A 22,925-nucleotide genomic window follows, 5' to 3' on the forward strand; every position below is an offset into this window, starting at 1 on the left:
TGATCAAGAAAAAGACAAAAATGCCCACCTTTAAAATTTCTATTCAACATTACATTAGTGTCCGTAGCCATTACAATAAGGCAAGAAAATAAATAAAATGAACAAGGTATATAAAAGAAGAAACAAAATTATATGAGTAGAAGATATAATTGTGTATGAAGAAGTTATTGAGAAATAAACCAAAGAAGAAGCTTTCAAGTACAATAATTAATTTTAAAAGCTTACTAGGTGTAAGACCAAGATACAAAAAATAATTTTACTTGTACATACTCTCAATGAACATCTGGAGATTGTAATTAAAACTACCATTAACAATAGCACCCATAAATATGAAATGCTTAAGAATAACTTTAACAAAATGTGTGCAAGATCTGTACATTAAAATTATATTGATGAGAAGAATTAAAAATACACAAATACAAATTTAAATATACATGTTCATGAACTCAAATGCTTAATATTAAGATGTCAATTCTCTTCATATTAATGTATAAATTAAACAGGATATAAATCTTAATCCCATTAGGATTTTTCCCCTAGGAATCAGTGAACTGTTTTTATAATTGCTATAGAGATGATACAAAGGCCTGAAATAGCCAAAAATGATTTTTAAATAGAACAGAAGTAAATGATTTACAGTGTAGATATATAATATTTCTTATTAAAAGAAAAATAGAAAGTCAAAAAAATAAATCCACACAACGGGTTAACTTGTTTTCAACAAAGGTGGCAAGGTAATTCAACTGGAGAAAAATAGTCTTCCCAATAAATAGTGTTGGAACAACAGGTAGTTTACTTGGAAAAACATGAAAATTAACTTGAAATGGAACACAGGTTTAAATGTAAAAGCTAAAACTATAAAGCTTAAAAAAAAAAAGACTAAGGAAAATTCTCATGATCTTGGGATAGGCAAAGATATCTTAGAGTTCAAAAAATGACATATAAAAATTGATAAATTGTATTTCCTCAAAATTATAACCTTCTGCTCTTCAAAAGACATTATTAAGAAAATGCAAAAGTCAAACCACAAGCTGGGAGAATAGGAAAAAATATTCACACTGAATGTGACAAGATATAAGTAGAGCGACTTGTATCCAGAATATATGTGTATTTACAGAATAATACATGCATATTCACACACACATGGTCAATATGTGAAAAGGTGCTCAACATCATTAGTCATCAAGAAAATGAAAATTAATATCAGAATGAAATAGTTACACCAATAGAATGATTTAAAATTTAAATGACTATAAATATCAGGTGTCCTGGAAAGTATTTTGTATATGGTATAATCATTTTGGAAAACAGGTTTATAATATTTTATAAAGTTAAACATATACCATAATACTCAACAATGCTAGTTACTTATCCAAGAGAAATTAAAATATATTTCCAGAAAATATGTTCATGAAATATTTAATATATTATAAATGTATTAATATTCATAGAAGCTTTATTCATAATAGAAAGTCAAAAAATAATAATAACAAGAGTCTAAATGCCCATCAACAGGAATTAATAAATAAGTTGTGGTATATTTGGACAATGAAATACAACTTGGAAATAAAATAAAAATGAACTATTGATACACATAGAACAGGGAAAATACCCAAAAACATTATGCTGAGTGAAAGACAACAGACAGAAAGAAGTACCAATTGTAAAAATCCATTTAAATGAAACTCTTGAACAGGCTAAACTAACCGATAGTGATAGAAATCAAGTCAGTGATTACCTGGAGGGAGGTATTTATGGACAAACTTTTGAGGTGTGATAAGAGTGTTTGATATCTTCATTTGTCAAAATGCTTTAAATTCTATGCATACAATGAGTGCATTTTATTTCATGTAAATTATAATTCAATAAGGTTAATTTTTTTTTCAATAAGGTTAATTTTTAAAAAACAGAAGGCTACCGACAAAAGTGTTTCAAAATATTTACAATATACCATTTTACATAATGTTTTTAAGATACAATTAGTGCATTTTTATGGATTCATTCATTATAATGCATATGTAAAATTATGAATGGGAATGTAAGTGTTGATTGCACATTGTGGTTTCCTCTGACATGGTAAAAATGCAGGTAGGGGGACAGATTGCCATGCAATCGGGGATCCACAAGAGTTTCCAATGCATTTGTAAATTTTGTTTTTAAAATTTGTAGCATATGTGACAGCACAGATTGTTAAAATTAAGTAATGAGCAAAATATATTTACAATAGTTTTCCTGGTGTTTGAAATATTTCATATTTTTAAAGTATGAGTAAATTTTAAACATTAACAATTTATTAAAGTGACATAAAATATTTATGCATTATTTTCACAAATCTACTAGTGTCCTGCTCTCCTGCTTGAATGAGTACAATATGGAGAGAAATATTTACATACATTTGTTACTTAGTTATTCCATTCCCAGATCACTAACTACTGGTGTTTTAAATATTAAAAATAAAACTTGATATGTTACAAGTGTTTTCCACAAAATTCACTGAGTTTTAATTCACTTAGTATTTATAATCAGGTGAATTACCATGAAAGATACAATGAATTCACTTGCTGGATTCTGATACTCAAACACAGAGTTGCATCAATCTGAACACACCACAGTCATAAAATTGATGTGTGCCAACAGGATTAACACCTACTCCATTGCTGTTAACATCAGAAATGTTACAAATTTACCTTTTGAAAAAAACTTTTTTTAAGATTTTATTTAGTTTTAGAGAGAGGGTCAGGGAGGGAGAAAGGAGAGAAACATCATTGACCTGTGAGAGAAACATGGATCGGTTGCCTCGCCCACACCCCCAATTAGGAACCTGGCCTGCAACCCAGACGTGTGTCCTGACTGGGGATCAAACAAGTGACCTTTAAGTTAACACTTCAGCACTCAATCCATGGAGCCACACCAGCCAGGGATTTACAAGTTTAAATTTTAAAGAATATACTTAAAATTGTGGTATGGATTATTTGCATAAAATGGAATTTATAGTTTTATTTACTGTAATTAATATAACTTTATTGAATCATTGTATGCCAGATACTCTTCTAAAGACATTACAAATATTAATTAATACAGACAATTCTTGAAAGTGGGCACTACTATCTGCCTTTTACACATGACAAAACATAAAAATAAAGGTTAAATAACCTGTTCAAGGTTACTCATTAAGTAAGTGAAAGACCCTAAACTTGAAACCATTAATTTGATTTCAAAGTCTGCAGTGTTAGCTACCACCATACCCCACTATATTATCTAGAGAACACCAGGTTTATAATAATATCTTTGACATACCTGCTGAGATGTAGAACATACACTTGACCTCTCATTACTTCCATCCTCAAAAACAGAAGTTTTCTGATAGCATAAAAAATAGGGGGCGGTGGAGGCTGGCAAAGGGATGGGGGATGGGGTCATCAGTAAGAGTGTCAACAATAAAAATAAATTTAAAATTAATTTAAAAAAGACAAACATAAAAAATATAGACCAGTTTATGCAAATTATGTCATATACCTAGCCAGCGATAATGTTAGCCTTTGAATTTAGGTATCAAGTCCAATATTTTTTCTGTATTTTTAAAAATTCTCTACAACTTGTTGCCATAATTCTCTCCCTAGCGCTGAACTGATCATTTCACTGATCAGTACAGTAGCCCTTCATTGCCTATTTAATTAAACTCATAGAAGATTCCTTTCCCACAGTATTACTCTTTTTTCCTAGCACTAAGGCCAATTAGAATACTCGCTGCCTACTAAAACACACCCTACACATTCCCAATACCATGTTTTGGCTCCTATAATTTCCTCAGTAGTTCTTACCCACTGGAATTTCCCACTCACTAGATTGTCAGTTGCTTGTGAATAAGGACTACAGTTTTCGCATGATTTTAACTACGTAACACTCAGCATAACATCTTACACATGAAATAAAGTCAAGCAAATATGCTCATTTGAAAGTTCACCTTAGCAGAAGTAAAATAATGTTGCCTATGTGAGCTTTGTATTGCACGTACTGCAATGCCACTTTGATCAGAGAGCAAACAAACATTGGTGATCACAGATAAATGAAGAGGGGAGAGCAGGGAAAACTGGATGCAGTCATGTGTCATTTGTTCACGGTTATCAGTTATCCAGAACGAAACCAAGGTCTTAATAGTATGCAAGAAAATCTTTATAAACTAAAGTCCACAAAAAGGAATTCTGTACAACTGGGCAACTTACTTATTAAGAAGTAGTTCATCGAGTCTGTTAATTTTTCTTACATTATAGATACTTTGACAAACTGAGTTCAAGCATTTTGGAAACAGCAAAGCTAATGGCTTATTTTATTATATTGGGCACACATCCACACACACAAGTGCACTCATGCACCTTTCTCTTAAAAGCACATAAGCCTTCAAAACATTTTTTTTAATGGGACCATTTCTTGAAATCCAATGTATATCAACAGCTACTGGATAGAATAAAAATAAGTTTTAAAACCAAAACCCTTTTTGAGAAAACAAATTTTTCCCTCTTTAAATTGCATTATATTTACTCTTTAAGGAGACAAGAATGAGTTAAACACATTTTTTTAAAAGATTTTACCAAAACTAATTAGACTAAAAAGACAGGGGGAGGAGGTTTTAGAAGAAACTTGGAACAAAATATCTCACAGGGGTGAGGCAGGTCTGGCGTTAGTGGCCAGTGAGCACATGCGTAGAGGCAGACACTGGGTCCAGAGGGGACACAAGCAACAGGTGGCAAACCAGGCCAGCAGGACACATGAGGGTGGACTAGTAAGAGGTGGCATATTATAGAAGGCAGGTGGAGCATGGCTAAAGAGAATCCAAGAACTGGCCCTGTGCAGATCCAAAAAAAAGCTGGAGGCAAGGAAGTGGGTCAGCAGGAAACAGGGTCCTACTGTCCAACAAGGTACAGAGACGGCTCACTTCCTCCAGCCCAGACCCTTCATTTCCTAAAGGTGGATAAATAGATGGACGGGTAGATAGAGAGATGATAGATAGACGTATATATATATATCCTACATAGTGCTTAAGAATACTAAATAAATGTTAATTGAATGAACAAGTGCTTTAAATAAGTAGGGTACTAGAAAAATTATAGAAGCCAAAAATATCAGTTAGGTGCCAAAAATGTATTACCACTGCTCTAATCAAAGCAATAATACTGAAAACAAAAATAACAGGAAAACTCAAAATTGTCATTATTTGGAACACAAAAAATTTGCATACCTGGAACATACAAATAAGTAGATGGAAAAACTTTATAGGTAAAATTTTGTAACTTTACAAGTAACAGGTTCTTTAATACAGGTGACTACAAAATAAATACACAAAAACCATAAACAACCAATAAATTAATGAGCAGATATAATGGGAAGAATTAGTTTGTTGATAATGTCCAAATGTTATAAAATACCAAGAGGTTAAACTTATAGGGCATATCTGAAAAAAAAAATTGTAAAACAGGGAAATCTAAAACATGATTAACTTTTTTGGTACGGGAAACCTGTTTTAAAGAACATGTTTCTCCTTAAATTACTTCATAGGTTTAATATGCCAATTTAAAAAATCATAAGAGTATTAGATTATATCAAATTTGTAAAAAAAATGCTTAAGTTTATCTGTAAGAATAAGTAACTGAGAAATAGGTTAAAATTTTTTGAGTAGTAAGTATGATGAAAAGAAAACTTCCTTTTCATATATTAAAATGTTTTATTATCTAAATCAAGTTAAAGTGTATTACTTATATGAGAGGCAAGCAACACCTCAATGAAACAGACACATTTTTCTAACACAGACATGTTACAAGATTTTAGTATGTCAGTAAGGAAATATGACCCAGCAATGGAGAAAAGATACATTATTTAGTACATGATGTAGGGAAATTGGCTGCTAAGAAAGACAACATCAGGTTAAGTTTAACTCTCACCAAAAACCAAAATGAATTTTGGAAAGAATAAATGTAGTGTGTTTCATGGCCTAGTTTCCCTTTAAAGGCCATAAAGAGTTTTGCCTTCTCTGGTCACTCATCCAACTTCTAATGCCCAGTGGATACTACTACCCCATGGGAGGCATTTGCATTTTCTCAACAATTTACAAAAATTCAAAGATGTATTCCCAAAAGCAAAACCTGAAGTTTAATCCATTAGGCTACTTAAAGCAACCTTACTTCCCAGTTCAATAACTAATTAAAGTAGCATGTAACGTAATCCCTTGTAATTAGGAAATATCTTATTCACATAACTGAATTTCTAGATAATAGTTATTTATAATTTAGAGCAAGCCAGCTGGTTCTTTGTTTCCACAATCCTCAGCTCTGTACATATATCAAAAAATTCAGTTTAATCAGAAAGCTCAGCCTCACTCTAACCTCTGGGGAGAAGTTAGTCCTTATCTAGGGAATTTTAAGGTATATTTCTTCAACACTCCTGGGTTAGCATCCAGAGAACTTTGTTACAATGTCCAAGCCAGAGGAGAGCTGTTAGTACCAATCTGGAGCATTGACTTCCTTTTTTTTCTCATCTTGGTCACTGAAAGAAACGCATCAAGACCTCGTGATGATACCTAATAATTAGTTGATGAGTTCATGACATTGGCTAGAAATACCACCATTTTGCTTTCAAAGTTTGGACTTGAATTATATGTAATTTACAAAAATATTTAATAAGTGGAGCCATTCAAAAATCTGTGAAATTAAGTCAGCTGAAAGGAAAGGCCTACTCTTCTGAGTGTTCCATTATCATGGGTCCTTTTCTAAGAAGTTTACTGAAGGCTGATTACTTCAATAGCACCTTAGATAGATTCCTGTGAAAATTTCAAAGTCCTCTTATAAATGGGCTACACAGTATGTAACACTTAAAAGAGGATACTTTTTAAATGAATATTATCTGAACTACAAATTGTTTTACAAAATTATTTTAAAGTAAATTAAAATATTTTGTTTGCTGTACAGCCAAGGCTTTATATAGATGAAAGTTGAAGAATACAAAGAGGGAAAGTAAGGATTACGGTTTCCAGTGCTGTGTTGCATACTATTCTTACGCCCTCCAGGCGCCCAGGAAAGCCTGGACCAGCAGCTCCAGATATAAAAAGGTTAACACGGATGAGCTTCTGGAGAGTGTCCAACAGCGCGCCCACGGTAAGGCACTCGCATGCCCCAGGCTCTCCCTCTTCGGGCCAGCTGTGCGAAATGGTGACTCTCAATGACAGGGAGACCAGAAATAACTAACCGTGCGGTAGGGTTTTGTTTTGTTTTTTTCAGGTTTATTTTTATTTTTATTTTTTTCCACTTTTTAATTTTTAATTGTTGTTCTATTACAGTTGTCCCATCTTTCCCCCATTGCTCTCCCCTGCCCTGCCCACATCCCCCCTCCCACAGTCAATCCCCACCCTGTTGTCCATGTCAATACATTTTTAAGAAGTAAAGGAAAAGGAGGAAAGAAATTACTAAATTAAAAGATGTGCTTTACCTTAAAACCTTTTGTGCCAACCTAGTAATGCTGTGTCTTTTAAATAATTCCAAACTATGCTTCTATTTTTCAAAATGTGATTTTTTTATCACATAGATTTTTTTTAATTTTTAGATTTCAATTGCAGTTTACATTCAGTATTATTTTTTGTTAGTTTCAGGTGTACAGCATAGCGGTTAGACCACTATAAACTTTGCAAAGTGTTCTCCCCCCATTATTTTAAGTACCCACCTGGCACCACATATAATTATTACAATATTATTGGCTATATTCCCTATGCTGTCTTTACATCCCTGGGGCTATTTTGTGGCCTGGAGGGTGTTATGCTGAGTGAAATAAGTCAGACAGAGAAAGACAAATACCATATAATTTCACGTATATGTGGAATCTAAAGAGCAAAATAAATAAACATAGAAAATAAAAAGAGACTCATAGATACAGAGAACAGAGGGTTGCCAAAGGGGAGAGGGGATTGCAGGGCTGGGTGGAGAAGATGAAGGGGTTAAGAACTGCAAAATGTAATTTTTTACGGAGCTGATTTAAAGTGGTCTATCCTGAACTCAGAATGATTTCACAACCCTACTTTTCCTTTTCCAGCTTTTCCTTTCCTTTCCTTCTCTCCTCTCTCCCTCTTTTCTTCCCTGCCTCACCTCCTGACCCTCCTCCTCTTTCTCCATTATTTGCCTTTACTCTAGATAGACTATTATTTAAAGCCCAGAACCCCAGAATAGTCTTGTTGCCCGCTTCTGAAGGTAGAGCTAAATTACTGCACCCTCAGGAAATCTCAGGCTAATCTTATAAGATCTTATAAGATCACGCTTTATTTTTTCCTGTGGCTAAGTTATTGCTAAGATAATGTATTTATAAAACTCTTTAAGTAACATACCACTGCCAAAAATAGTATTATAGTATTATCATATGTCCAAAAGCTGATTTTAATCATCACTTTAATCTTCAAAAGATAACTTATTCCATGGAGAAGACGGGGATTTTCTTCAAAGTAGGAAGAAAAAAAAGCTTCCTGGTGAATTGAAATGGATAAGATTAAAGAAAAAAATCTGTTATGGGAGTTTTAGAAAGCTATATAAAATACCAAACCCTCAAAGAAGTAAAAATAAAGTTGGAAACCTAAGAAGTCTAGCTATCTTAGAATCATACATAGAACATTAAGAAATTAATATCATGAAATTACTCAGTTCTTTAAAAAAAGCATGTTTTTAGTGCTATTATATCATGATATATTATAAAATCTAAAAAATTAAACCACATTAATTGGTCTGAATAAAATGATAAAATATGAAAAACAATCAAATATCACTTACTACACTTACATTATTTTTAAACATAATAACAAAAAAAAAATTGCTATCTTTTGCCAACTTCAAATACAAACATTGCCAGCAAGAGCACAACGGATTGGGAAAGTGCTTGCATTCTTTCTTTGTGATGTGATGTTTCTCACTAAACCGAAACGAAAACTGACCCAAGAGAAGAGCTTTTGCCATGGAAAAGTCATACCACAGCCAGGTCCAACTTCATTTTATTACAAAACAAATGTACTCATCTACACATTCCTTTTATTATTCATTTTTATGCTCTTAAAGCCTCAAAATGCTGGGATTTTCCAATCAAGAATAAAAATTAGCAAGGTTGACTATATTGGACAAAGGGATATAACAATCATTCTCTGTATTCTGGGATCTGTTAGTATTTTCAGTCTTGGTTCGCTCAGAGCACACACATACGTGCCTTCCAATTGGAAGGAAAGGAAAAAGAAAGAAATATTTTCTGTAAGTCGTTTATGACTAGGGATCTATTGGATCCACGCAGGTCAGCTGTGTGGAAGGTTGCAGGTTAGAAAAGGAAATATTGGTACAAATTTACTGCCATCTAGACCATTAAGTCTTGACAGAGAGAACTACTTGCTTGTGTTCTTTGTATTTTTAAGAGATCAAGCTGAAGTTCCCCTCTGTGAGAACAGGTAATGAAATAAGTCGCAAACTGCTCTAATGACTCCGTGACACACTTTAGGGCACTGGTGTAACATAGTCTTCTGAACACAGAAATAATGTTCAACGAAGAGCTATATGAGAAGAGTTTTAAAATGCTAAGTTGCTACAACAGCTGAGAAGAAGAGAATAGTTCCACTGAAAGGAAATTAATGAATAGGTGTCATAATGGACAGTTGGTGTCAGTTCCTAGAAGATTTGGGAGTAAGAAGTGGAGTGAGGAAACCACATAAATAGAGCTCTTCTTTGTATGAAGAGAACATCGTACTTCACAAATATTCATCATAGGAGTCATGCTTGTCACAATCTGCATTAGTCTGTGTTTAGCAGAAAAGAATACTTTATTACAGGCTATGTAAGCACCTTATTTTCTTGATTTCCAACAGCATACAGTCGTCTGTTTTCTTGACATAAGTTTAGAAAGAAATCCTATCCTTGGCCAATGTGGTAATTCTTGAACCAAAATGCACCCACCATTTTGAGAAAGAAAACACTCTTTCAAGCCCAAACTATTTCTGATTGAATTTAAAAAAGTATTTGGAACTATAATGTTTCAAATTCCAGCTCTTTTTTTTTTTTAGTAGTAACTCCACTGAAAACTGTTTTCTCTATTGCCAACAAATAAATAGTAATAAAAGTAAATAAACATTTTCCCCTTGAATCTGATTGGAAGATAGTTAATACTGATTGAATATTTGAAGTGTATTCCTTCTCTTAGGAAGACATTATATTACAGGGATTTCTTAACAAAGGATTTCTTTATGAATGGCTTAAATGAAATAACCTGTTAAACTTTAATGTAATTTACATCAGTAAACCAAATATGTCAATAATAATTATATTGAAATTTAATTTGTTTCAGCACATGGAAATTATGAGGAATTTAACATTTTTCTTCCAAAAGATCCTTTTTTCTATGTGCTCTTTTATAGAAATTGATTAAGATAAGTATTTGTTTTATATTATTTTTCTCTTTATTTCATTGACCACATTTGTATTTAGGCATTTGAATAATTTCAAAAAAGCTACCCTACAAATATGAGATGCCCAATTGGAAAAGACTCTCCCACTCTTGATCCACAGTAGATATCACTACAAATCTTTATAAAGGCTAATAGAAGCATGCAATTTTATAAGCTCAAAAATGTTTAATCATTCTCCATGCCCTGTAAGCTTAACCCACAACATTTATACTTTTAGGTCTGTCCTACCAGTCATTCTCATCATAGATTGGTCATGTCCCATTCTTCACATACATCTCCTATCCAGATCCTGCTCATCTTTCTAGGTCCTTTAAAAAAATCCTACCTTTGCATGAGATCTTCTATTCATTCAAGTAACCCTTCATTCATGCCATATTCCCTACATTACTCATTTTGGAACCTCACTGTATACTAATTTGTACTGTTATGTAACTGCATCAGAAGGTATATCACATATCTCTAATTAGATTGTAAACTCTCTGAAGGCAAGTAATATGCTTATTGTTCTCAATTTAACATAAAATTTTTCACAAGAAACATATAAAAAAAGAGAATGAGAATAAAAAGAGAATTGTAAAACATTGAATGTGAGGGAAGAACTAAGGGGTTTTATGAGTACTCTCTGAACTGTTTGCTCTATTTTCTGTAAGCCTAAAACTGCTCTATTTATTTTTATTTCTTAAATTAATTGTGGTGATGATGGTTAATAAGATTATACAGGTTTCAAGTGTACAATTTTATGATGCATCATCTGTATATTGCATTGTGTGCCCATCACCCAAAGTCAAATCACCTTCTGTCACCATGTATTTGGTCCCCTTTACCCTTTACTGCCCTCCCACCCACATCCCCTCTGATATCCGCCATACTGTTGTCTGTGTCTGTGAGTAAAGCTGCTCTTTTTTAAAAAAAGTCTGTTGATTCAAAAAACATTTTAGAGGGTGTATTTCTTCCAAGAGATAGTTATCTTGAAATTTATTATATATTATAAATGTATATATATATATATATATACACACATATATATATATACACACACACACATATATATATACATATATATATAAAATACAAAATGCAGGTGTGATGAAATAAACTTGGATCTATTGCTCAATAGTTAACCATAACTATTATAATGGTTAACTCTAATGTTTGTAACATAACATGAAATCTAAAAATCTAAGAAGGATTCTAAGTGATATTTTTTTCAGCAAGTATATAAACTACATGTGAAATGTAGGTTAGAGTTTGGGGACTATAAATAAGTAAAATCAACTTTCAAAAATAAGCAAAGAACAAAGGATGGACTGCGGCAAGTAGAAATTAAAGGAAATTAAAATTTGATAAAGACAGATTTATGTTAAATAATTCAAAAAATTAGTTAAGGCACTAAAAACCAAGAAATAACCATTCTAGTTGACAAGCATATAAAAATACACATTTTTTTTACTTAAGGTTATTCAATTCTACAATAGAGTATAGAGGGAAAAAGAAGGAGAATATATGAAACTAAATATAAAAGTAGATGACTTGGAAAACATATTAGACACAGATAAAGTGGGTTTAGCCTATGTTTTTCAACACAGGAAGAAATTAGTTAAGAATCAAATCATCAAATGCATCTGGGACACCTAATATTCAGATCTTATATTGACCATTCATTGGTGAAAGCCATATTGGACTATATAAATTAAAGCCATGGCTGGTCAACAGATTATAGGTGAGTTACAGCCTTTGAGCAAAGATGTGTCATTAGAGATCAAAGCCGAGCTCATCCACACCCTCTTATCCCCAATTACTATGTCTGGATGTGAAAGTTGTAAAGAATGCTGAAAGGAAAAAACAGCAATCCATTTGAAATATGGTGTTAGAGAAAGGCTCTGCAGATAAACTGGACCACAAGAAAGATAAACAGGTGGGTCTTAGAGCAAATTAAGCCTGAAACATGACTGGGGGGGGCAAACTTACCAAAACAAAAGCTGTCCTACTTCGGCACGTCATCAGAAGGCAGTGTTCTTAGAAAAGACTATAATTCTGGAAAAAATAGAAGGCAGCTGGAAAAGAGGAAGACCAAATATGAGATGGACTGACTCGATAAAAGGAGCCATAGCAATGAGTCAACAGGAGCTGAGCAGGGCTGTTGAGAACAAAACACTGTGGACACCACTCATTCATAGAGTAGCCGGGAGTCAGGGCCAACTCAATGGCACAGAGCACATAGCATTTGACTAGGTGTATAGGGTATTTGTGTACTGGTTCCAGACACCTTTCAACTGCTGAAATCCCTGAATTCTAGTCCTTGTAACTATTGTAGTGGCGTAGACTTAAATGGACATTGTATTCCTCAAGCCTTGGATACTATGGTCTCTCTACCCAGGTTTGCCCTGTCCTAATTTTGCTAAAGTACTCTATCTTTTTCCATTTGCTTCTTACTCTATATTTTTAAATAATGAAATAGGCTGTGGGTTTCAAGCATTTTGATTAGAGTTTCAGTTTTGTGACTTCTGGGACAATCTGCCTGTACACGGCAGTGTCCATGGAAAATACCATTGCATCATTATTTCCCAATGGAACAGTACACAGGTGCAAATCTCAACCAATAGCTATCAACACTGCCTCTTTTAGCCACTCTACTAGGAAAAAAGCCAGCTATCAGCACTGCCTCTTTTGGCCACTCTAGTAGAAAAATGTAAGTTACCCTGCAGGTGGGCAAATAAACACTCAAAGTTCTTCTAAATTAGTTTGCTCTAGATTTTTTTTTCACTGAAGACCATTCTTTTGTTGGCCACTATAAGGAGGCTCAGAATAAGACCTTGTTGATTATATAAATCACTGCTATCAGAGCCAGGATTTAGTTTATAAGTGTGTGACCTTGAGCAAGTAGATTAATTTCTCTTTGCTTTGTTTATTTTTTCTTTCTTTGAAATGAAGATAATTTATAACATAGTTGGTAAAGCATATAGTGATGAGATCACTCATTTAAAGGATTTTGACACAGAGCCTGCTATTCTATTTTATTTTTTGAGTTAAATAATGGTTAATAATGGCTATAAGTTTACAAAATAAGACATTTATATATTTTTTGTTCTATAGTCTAAAATCACCAATTCTAGAATTTACATTGTCAAATATTCAAATATCTTAAATCTCATAACAACTTAAATACAGGAAAATAAAAATCTATTTACATAGTTTAATAAAATGATCATAACTATATTATATATACAGCATGGCTTTACCAATCACATCCAGCCCAGATCATGAAATCAGAGAAGATAAAATTTAATGATTAATTTTTTATGTGACTAGTGATATGTTAAACATATAATACATATACTTAAAAAGCTACAAATTATATACAATTTAAACATATTATAACTTTTAGTATTTTCCTATCACTTGATATTCTCAAAACTAGCATGTATTGTTTGAAGACAAAAATGTCTAAGCTGAAAAAGTGTAAAATGTGTGTGTACGTCTGGTTAAACAACTGTTTTTCGCAAACTGGTAAAAAAATACTTTATGAAATAAGTATGTTTGTACAGTGGTGACTATTTGTCACTCTAGGCTCTGACATAGGCATTAAAGCACCAACTATTTTAGACAATATGTCATAACCAGCAAGTTGGAGGGCAGTAACAAAATACTTGGCTAACCATTCTATGCTAGAGACATCTGTTTAGTTTAGCAAGCTAGTAACACCAGACACTACTATAATTTGGATCATCTGGATATCACAGTTCATTTAGTTTTTAAAAGATGTAAAAAACATTGAAAAAATTATTTTATATATCTTATACATTTTAAACACTAGTTGTATGTATCATGGAAAAATGTTTATGTAGTATTGTAAGTGACAGAGCCAATATATGTAACATTGTATTATATTTATATTTTTAAAATCATATAAGACAAAATTTACATTATATAATATATTCTATTAAATTTTTGTTCATATAGAAAATAAAGACAAATAGTATGATTTATTGAGGCATAGTGTAAGATGGATGATGTTTTTTCTTTTCTTCAATCAAAATTTAAATTATATAATGCTTATTTGTATAGAGTATTTAGTATGTACTAGACACTACCTACTGTTTTTCATTGACATTGTTTTAAGCTTTAAAACAACTTTAGAAGGTAATATTATTTCCACTTTATGGACAAATTAATTGAGATTTAGAGAAGTTGTGTAACTTGCCCACAGACAAATATTAGCAAGTGGCAGAACTAGACCTAAAACTCAGATCCAATGTCAAACCCTGCATTTGGAATCACTGTAATTTCTGTAAAAAAAAAAAAAGTTTACTTTATATACCCTGCACTCTGCTCATTGTTCTTATTTGTGAATAGGACCTATCCTATTTTTCTGGGAAGAAGGGTAACCAGCTCCTTCTGATTTGCCTGGGATCTTCCTAACTTTAGAGCACAAGCTGAACCTCCTGGGGACCCATCCTAAGCAAACCTATGCCAGCCGGTAACCCACTAGGAAACAATACTTAACCTGGAAAGAGTGTACTGGCTCACAACCTTTAGTCTCAAAATTCATAAATCTGAGGGAAAAATAGGGAAGAATGAGGAACTATGAAGAGGACTTCATTTTTAAGCACCCAGGAATGTTTCTCTGGTGGAGGAGCATGCATTATCTCTTTCCCTGAAAATTGTGCCTAGAAACTAAGAAATGAGCAGCAGCCTCCTTAACTAGCATTTTGCAGCTAGTACGTGAACAGAACACGGGTTTTTGTGAAAGTCATGTTCTACTCTCAAATGGAAGGAAATTAGGGGTGAGAGCAAAGAGTAAAAAACACATTTCTTAGATCCGAAGAGGAGCTTCTCTGGTTCCTCCTTGGCTCATCATAGTTTCATTTCTTTGGAACCGTTTTAAAAGGGCTGCCCCCACAGCAGCCTCATTTCTCTGCATAACTTCGCAGGGCCATCATCTGGAGATTTTAAAAGATTTGCCTTTAAAATCTTTCCTTTTTCTCTGCTTTGTTTGTGCCCCTCCTCTGGCTCCTCTGAAGTGACTGGAATGTTCTGTCAGTTTAAGTGCATATCTATTTTTACCACAGTGTTTGGGAATCTCTGGGCACAAACTCTCTGGAGATTAGGTAAGTTACAGGCGCATATGTTCATATTACGTACTCAGCTGCCACGAGTTTAAAGAATTAATCTGATTCTCCTGAATTTTTCCTTTCAGTCTGCGGGCCTTCTTTCACCTTCCATCCTTTGGGACCTCTCACTGGCCTTGCTGCTTCATCCTTCTTCTACCTGCAGTATTGGCTAGGTTCTGCCCATGTTCCTTCTTCCTCTCCCCAAAGCCTTCTTTCTTTTACCCCTGTTCTCTCTTCTCTCTCTGAAAAAATTATCGTCTTTCTGCCTCATCCTTGGTTCTACTCTCTTAGCTACCACTGAAACTGCTTTCTCTGAATCCAACTGTGCAATGATGTAGTCACATCCCTTAGATATAACCCACAAAAAGCTCTTTGCCAGTTTCTGACAAACCCTCATCTGTGTCTGTTTCTGTCTCGACCTTTCTGTCACTGTCACTGTCACTGTCTCAGTCCGCAGGTTTGCTAAGCTTCAACTTTGTTCCCTAGAAATACAAACCCAACATCTCAGGAACTTCTGTCCCCAAGTCACCCTTTCCCAAGCTTCCCATTCATGACGAACTCTTCATTGTTATATCCTCATATAGAACCACGTTCCTTTCCTCACAAGTTCCCAGCTCAGTTATTTCTTCGTGTGATTTTTAAATTACTGTCTGTCTCCCAGTAAACTGAAAATTTGTTGAGGGTGTAAATCATGAAACACTATGATTGAAGTCATTAGTTTCAATATTTTCACTTCCAGTAAACCATCAACACAAATAAACCCCTAAATTTATCTTAAACATATGTCTCATCAGATCTAGGTTTTTCAATTAATTCACTATGGCTATTTCAACCAGATGCCTTATGAATTGAATAGGGGAATGACGAAATGAATATTTGTTGAGTTATTCCATGACAAGAACTCAACATATATTATTTCATTTTATGCTAACAAAAAGTCTGTGATATATGGATTATATATGCCATGTGATCTCTTATCAAGAGGCTTGGAATATCTAATTAAGAATGGCTAGAACTTCAACTCTGTCTCACTCCAAAGCTCTGTTTTTCCATCACATACACCACTTTCCCAAAGACTCGGAGCTAAAATGCACCACTGACTAAAAGAGCCATAATCCTTTCCCTCCCACTCCTTCTCAAGGAGAGAAATGGGCACATTCAAACCTTTGTGGAGATGATGGGAAAACTGCACTTAGAAATAACTAAGTATGAAGTAAGCATAATGGGGTGGCAAACTATTTGAAAAGTCAATTCGGTCACTCACCTAGTTTCATATTTTGTTATGAATGAACTCTAGGCCCCTGAAGTCATTTATTGATACTTAATATTATTATTGTCTTGTTATGATCTGCTTTTTCCATAATTTTTAAAAATTGTATTTGGATTATTTAAAGCCTCGGGGATTTCAGTTTACATAAACTTGTTCTGTCCACTTGTCAAGGTCTGTGGATCCCAAGTCCTAATAAGAAATAATGTAATTACAGCTATAGACATCTCATAGTTTGCAAACAGTTTGGTTCCAGGAGTTCACTAGTTTGTTGTTTGGAATCATGGAGTATTTTCCCATTACCTAATCTCATAAAAGATGGTTATTTCCCAAGCTGCATCTCCTTTTATCTCTCCTCCCAGTTTTACCCCAAAATAACAGCAACAAAAAAAGAAATGTCTTTTTAGATCAAAATGAATAACAACACTAATTTTACTACCTCAAGTTCTACAGAATGTTCAGAAAGGGGTTTTGCAACTTAATAATAAATGGTAATTCAATAGTGAAGGTTGAATACACACAAAGAAGTGTCACTTCAATCTGTGATGTTACTTTTAATCAGCACCTCAGAGATTTTCCTACTTTTTTCTGGAATCTTCTCTTTCTACATATTGAACTCACTGTTTCTTCAGTGGTGACATTTGAATGAGGGAAAAAATAAAGGAGAAAGAGCACACTTTCCTGTTCTTTAGCAGTTCATGATGTGCAAATTCTCTCTTCTATCAGATACAATTTAAAATCAGTGGTGAGTCTAAGAATAGTACCACCTTAGATGTTACTTGTATTATCCAAGCAGCAAAATTCCTTAGTAACAATAGTTTTCCCATCTCATTTTTCTATATACATAATTGCGGTAATAAAGAACTTTCATAGAGTATGCAATATTTTTGAAGGGATTTCATCTTTATAAACTTCATGTTCATTATGGCCTTTGAGAGTATGACATCTGTTGTCATTGTATCAATTTAATGGATATTAGGATTGACTAAATTCTCACAGGCCTCAAAAGGTAAAAATGTAGGCCATCTATACCCCAGTTTCGCGGCTATCGCCCCACCTTTTTTTAATGTCTAAGTCAATTTCACTCACCTTTCTAGATTCAGACTCCACAAGAAGAGAGATAATTTTTTTATTGCTCTATCAGTAAACATCCAGGACGCTATCTGGCACTTAGTAGGTACTCCAAAAATGTTGAATAAATTAATTTCAGTTATTTTTATCTTAGTAATCTTTGCAATTATGCTGTATAATTGTATTGGTTAAATATGACTTTTCAAGTTATCTTCACATTATAAAATGCAGCATAGAGTATGGTTAAGAGCACAGGGTAAATTTCTATAATAAATGTTAGACAATACTCTGCATTGCTGGAGCCTCCAACCTGCTGTCTTAACTGCTGACATCCCTGCAGCCAGGGGACTGGTGGAAATAAGAGAAAATATCACAAAAGAAATATTGGCTTCTTATTATTCTTCCCTGTGCTTCCCACTTTTCCAAAAACCTAAAAATGATTCTCAAACTTGATAAAGAATTATTCAGCTTCACACACACACACACAAAAAAAAAAAACCATAAAAACAGTTCCAAATGTCAACTTAACACCTCAAGTCTGTGGCTCAACAGAGACTATGGGCCATGGTCAGGTAGCTCAGTTCATTAGTGTTGTCCAGATATGTCAAGGTTGCAGGTTCAATCCCCGGTCAAGGCCAATGAATGCATAAATAAGTAGTACAACAAATCGATGTTTCTCTTTCTCTCTCTCCCCCTCCTTCATCTCACTCTCTAAAAATCAATAACATAAAAATAATAAACAGACTATGAAGAATTATCTTTTAGAATAAGCATCTTGAGTTGAAAATGTAGCTCATTCCTACATTGTCCAACCATTGATTTCTGGCATTGTCTTCACTCTCCTCACTTAAAAAATGAAGTCATATTGAGAATATTGGGGTAGAATATAGAATAAGAAGTCTGCTGGATTCTATCTAGTTTTTTAGGCTCTGACTATAAACGCCAAAACCAAAGTTGACTGCCATTCCAAAGCTCACTTACAGGGAGAGTGAGTCCTTCCTGAACTCTAGGAGGAAAAAAGAAAGGGAAATAAAAGGAAGAAAAAGGAATGAAAGAAACAAAAAGAAAAGAGAGAAACAAAAGAAAAGAATACAATAATAAATGAGAAAAAAAATAGAAGAGCAGAAAAGCCTCTGCAATAGCTGTGCTTTAGCTCCTTCATAAGAAATGGTCTTAGCCCTGACATAACCTTATCACTAGCATTCATCAAGCAGTTGATATAGCCCATATGTTTCACATGCATACTATTTGATTGAATCCTCACCAAAATTCTGTTAGGCAACTGCTATGATCTTGAAGGAATTGAGCTCCAATGCTTACCTATGGACACATAAATAGGAATGAGCTAAGCTAGGACTTGAAGGGAGTCCTTTGAATCCAGGGCCCCTGCCCTTCATTCCTGTATTGCACTGCCTCCCCAGCCTCCCTTCTTTTGTGTATTGGACCATAGGGAAGCTGCAATGAAAAAATCCATTTCCTTGTTTGTGCCTCGGTGGCTACCTTTCTCCTCTGAATCCAATGAAACAACCAATCTGGAGTCAATGGACAGTGAGTACATCACTGAAAAAGCTGTGAGCACACTGTGCAGAGCAGGAGCCATAACAGAGGCACATTGGAGTGGGGGCCACAGTGAACCCTGAAACATCATCTAGCTTTGGTGTGAGTTTTGTTTCCACTAAAAGCTACTTGTAAACAGAAATTATTACCTGTATTGCATTCACATCCTCTGCACCGCCGCCATCTTCCTTACCTCATAGGGGCTACTGTTCCACCATAGAGGGACACAGAATTCAGATTTTGATTGCCACCCCTCAAAACAAAATAGCAGTTGAAGTAATCTGAGTGCCCTCCAGCCACCCGCTTCAGCTCCCAAACCATTTTATAGCCTTATTAAAAGAGAGGAAAGAGATTTACCTGCTGCTACTGAGGCTGTAGCCTGAAAGTCATGTAAAACCTTTGAAGGATTGTAATGGTTTTAATCACAGGAATAGCATCTTTTTGACAGACAGGAGAGAAAAGAACTGAACCACTCTGCAGATATTAATCAGGCTATTTTGGAGCAATGGCTATTGCCTTTGAAATCTCTCATCATGGGTCTATACTTAGAATTCAGATGAGCCTGTGGGAGGGCACTGGGCAGTGTTAATCCCCAGTTGTTTTGAAGTTGTCCTATAAGCAGATTAACATCTGAACTGTCCCCAATGGAAACATTCAGTGCTGTATTTAAATTGTGGTGTTCTCTCTGTGTATTTTGTTTTAACCTGTTCTGCATATAGATCGTCATATCATTCTGGGGGTGACACTTCTCAGTTTTCTTTCAAACTAAATGTTCTGGAGAGCACTGGCTGTAACCACACTGGGAGGCTGATGCTCCATGACAGCTAAAAGTTGGATTGTGTTTCAGGAGCTACTATATATAAAGCTGGGGCGACTTATGTCACCACACTAATTAAATGCCATCTGGGTGGTTCCTCTGGGTTTTTGATCCCATCACCCAGTTCAGCCGGAGTCAGAGGCCAAGGAGGAGAACATGATGATGGACCTTTTTGAAACTGGCTCCTATTTCTTTTACTTGGACGGGGAAAATGTTACCCTGCAGCCATTAGAAGTGGCAGAGGGCTCTCCTTTGTATCCAGGGAGTGATGGTACCCTATCCCCCTGCCAGGACCAAATGCCCCCAGAAGCTGGGAGCGACAGCAGTGGAGAGGAACATGTCCTGGCGCCTCCAGGCCTACAGCCTCCCCATTGTCCAGGCCAATGCCTGATCTGGGCTTGTAAAACCTGCAAGAGAAAATCTGCCCCCACCGACAGACGAAAAGCCGCCACACTGCGAGAGAGGAGGCGACTAAAGAAAATCAACGAGGCCTTTGAGGCACTGAAGCGGCGGACTGTGGCCAATCCCAACCAGAGGCTGCCCAAGGTGGAGATTCTGCGGAGCGCCATCAACTACATTGAGCGGCTGCAGGACCTGCTACACCGGCTAGACCAGCAGGAGAAAATGCAGGAGCTAGGGGTGGACCCCTTCAACTACAGACCCAAGCAAGAGAATGTAAGCCCAGATGCTGCCCGGGCAGGGGAATGCAAAGTCTGATTAGACGCTTTCCTTGGAGATTTAACAACCAGCTGGTTGGTTTCCTTGATCCCGTTCCCCTTCTTCGTCCGCCCCTCCCGTTCCCTCTCTAATGAACCCCCAGTGACCCAGGGACACCGGGTGCCTGCAATAGGCAGGAAATGCACAAGTGGCCCAAGGAAACAGGGAAGACATCCCCACAAAGGCACCCTTACCCCCGGAACCCATGTTTCTTTCCTAATCTGGTGTCTTGGTTTTCCCCCCAGCTTGAGGGTACGGATTTCCTGCGCACCTGCAGCTCCCAGTGGCCAAGTGTTTCGGATCATTCCAGGGGGCTCGTGATAACTGCAAAGGAAGGTAAAGTAAAAGGGCATTGGGCTATGCTAGGGAGCGACCCCGGGAGGGGGTGGTTGCTCGCTCTGGGCAGAAAAGGCTCAGAGCCAGAGCAGGGTCGCGCCCAGGGATAAGCGCGCTCTTTTCGCGCGCTCGGGGACACTGTGCTCCCTGGTTGCCTAAGAGGCGTGGAACAGGGAGCAGAGCTGCCTCTTCTACCTTCCTTAGGTTCTATGTTTGTGTGTTTTCTGAGCTCAGGAGGGGCAAGCATTGATTCGTCGGCCTCCAGCAGCCTTCGGTGCCTTTCTTCCATCGTGGACAGTATTTCCTCGGAGGAGCGCAAACTCCCCTGCGTGGAGGAGGTTGTGGAGAAGTAACTCGAGACGGTGTTCGTTCTGGATGTTCACCGCAGCAGGAAGATCCCACCCTCCCTCCTTCGCCTAATCCTTTGGATTAGGTCACATTACATTAATGTTTAGGAACCCAGACCCAGTAGTTTATGAAAGGGAAGGGGACATTCACAAAGAAACGCCCTGAAACTGTTGTGCAGGCTCAGATGTAAAAGCCTTTTGGCTTTGGGCTTTAATTTTTTTTTTTTTTTTTTTTTTTGAACAGCGAGTGGCTTAGGTCTAGCAGCCTTACTTTACTTTGTTTTTGTTTGGTTGGTTTTGTAATATATTTACTTTTATTACGGTGTTTCTATTGTGCCATGATCAAAAGTTCATTCCTGTCTAAAAGAATGTGGGAACGTTTAATTTAAGCATTAGTGGTTTCCAATGTATTTTTGTAAATAATCTTAGTACTTTCATTTTATATGTAAACCTAAGAAATATATTTTAAACGTAAAGTGACAGACGTATTGTATATACAATGTGAGAGGATCCTGGTATTGTAATACTAAAAAATAAGTTTCTATATGAATAAAGTTGGTCCTATTTTGATTCAGCTGAAAAAATATGTTTGAGGCATGTGTACCTGAGGAGAGCCGTATTTAAATTTTAGACAGCACACAAGCCCACTTATTTGGGTTCACCTTAAAGGCTGATTTAAAAGAAGGAGATTTTTTTTCCTATGTGTGATTTAAACTTCACTTTTCTATAAGTGAAGAATATCCAGGAAGAAGTTGTTCTTTTTCTTTGTATCAGCATACTTTCTCTTTCTGTCTTATACCTGGAGCTCTGGGTGAGATTTGCTTACCCGAAGTTAACGACTGAATTTTCAATCCAGTAAAATCTCATTGTTGCAAGAAATTGCCACACAAAAACTCTTTGCTTATTTTTCTAAAAGGTCTTCAGCTAATTTAGCCCAAATTACTTTGCCTCTTCGACTTTCCAGGCCGGGACCTTGATGAGAAAGCGTTCATCTGGAGTCCCCATGGGCTGCGCCGGCCTCCCAGCCCGGGCTCTGGGCCCCTCCCTAGTTTTCTTGAACTAGACTGGTGGCTAGAAGACTGGAATATCCTCAAGGCCTCGTGTGGCCTGGGCGACTTTTCCAACCAGAAAGATAGAAGTAGGGGACGATCTGTCTGTTGAGGTGCGGCGGGTTTCTTTGAAGGAAGCGTTGCTTCAAGAGAGGGAAGGGTTAAATGGCTGAGGGCAAAGGACA

General features: G+C 35.8%; 1 protein-coding gene and 1 long non-coding RNA gene across 3 annotated transcripts in view; one reads left to right on the top strand and one right to left on the bottom strand.

Moving 5' to 3' along the window:
* The window catches only part of LOC150012263 (uncharacterized), a 35,204-nt gene extending 15,240 nt beyond the window's left edge, over nt 1-19,964 (bottom strand). For both annotated transcript variants that reach the window (XR_016510513.1, XR_016510512.1), the window contains exons 1-2: nt 19,832-19,964; nt 12,437-12,522 (exon numbers count right to left, since the gene is read on the bottom strand). This is a non-coding gene — a long non-coding RNA (uncharacterized LOC150012263). The remainder of the gene's footprint in view (nt 1-12,436; nt 12,523-19,831) is intronic.
* A 412-nt stretch (nt 19,965-20,376) lies between these two features.
* MYF6 (myogenic factor 6) lies at nt 20,377-21,918 on the top strand. Its single transcript, XM_090275666.1, has 3 exons — nt 20,377-20,966; nt 21,254-21,344; nt 21,579-21,918. Exons 1-3 carry the CDS (start codon nt 20,448-20,450, stop codon nt 21,695-21,697), a joined length of 729 nt encoding a protein of 242 aa, XP_090131792.1. The 5' UTR covers nt 20,377-20,447; the 3' UTR covers nt 21,698-21,918.
* Nucleotides 21,919-22,925: the final 1,007 nt, after the last annotated feature.

This window comes from Furipterus horrens, unplaced genomic scaffold (assembly GCF_987537825.1).
Source record: "Furipterus horrens unplaced genomic scaffold, mFurHor1.1.pri manual_scaffold_4, whole genome shotgun sequence".
Taxonomy (NCBI): Eukaryota; Metazoa; Chordata; class Mammalia; order Chiroptera; family Furipteridae; genus Furipterus; species Furipterus horrens.

What these genes read in the sequence shown, in the direction of transcription:
- MYF6 (XM_090275666.1), top strand. Translation starts at nt 20,448, where the DNA reads ATGATGATGGACCTTTTTGAAACTGGCTCCTATTTCTTTTACTTGGAC. An exon ending in ACAGACCCAAGCAAGAGAAT is followed by an intron (nt 20,967 to 21,253) that starts GTAAGCCCAGAT and finishes TTTTCCCCCCAG; the next exon opens with CTTGAGGGTACGGATTTCCT. An exon ending in CGTGATAACTGCAAAGGAAG is followed by an intron (nt 21,345 to 21,578) that starts GTAAAGTAAAAG and finishes TTCTGAGCTCAG; the next exon opens with GAGGGGCAAGCATTGATTCG.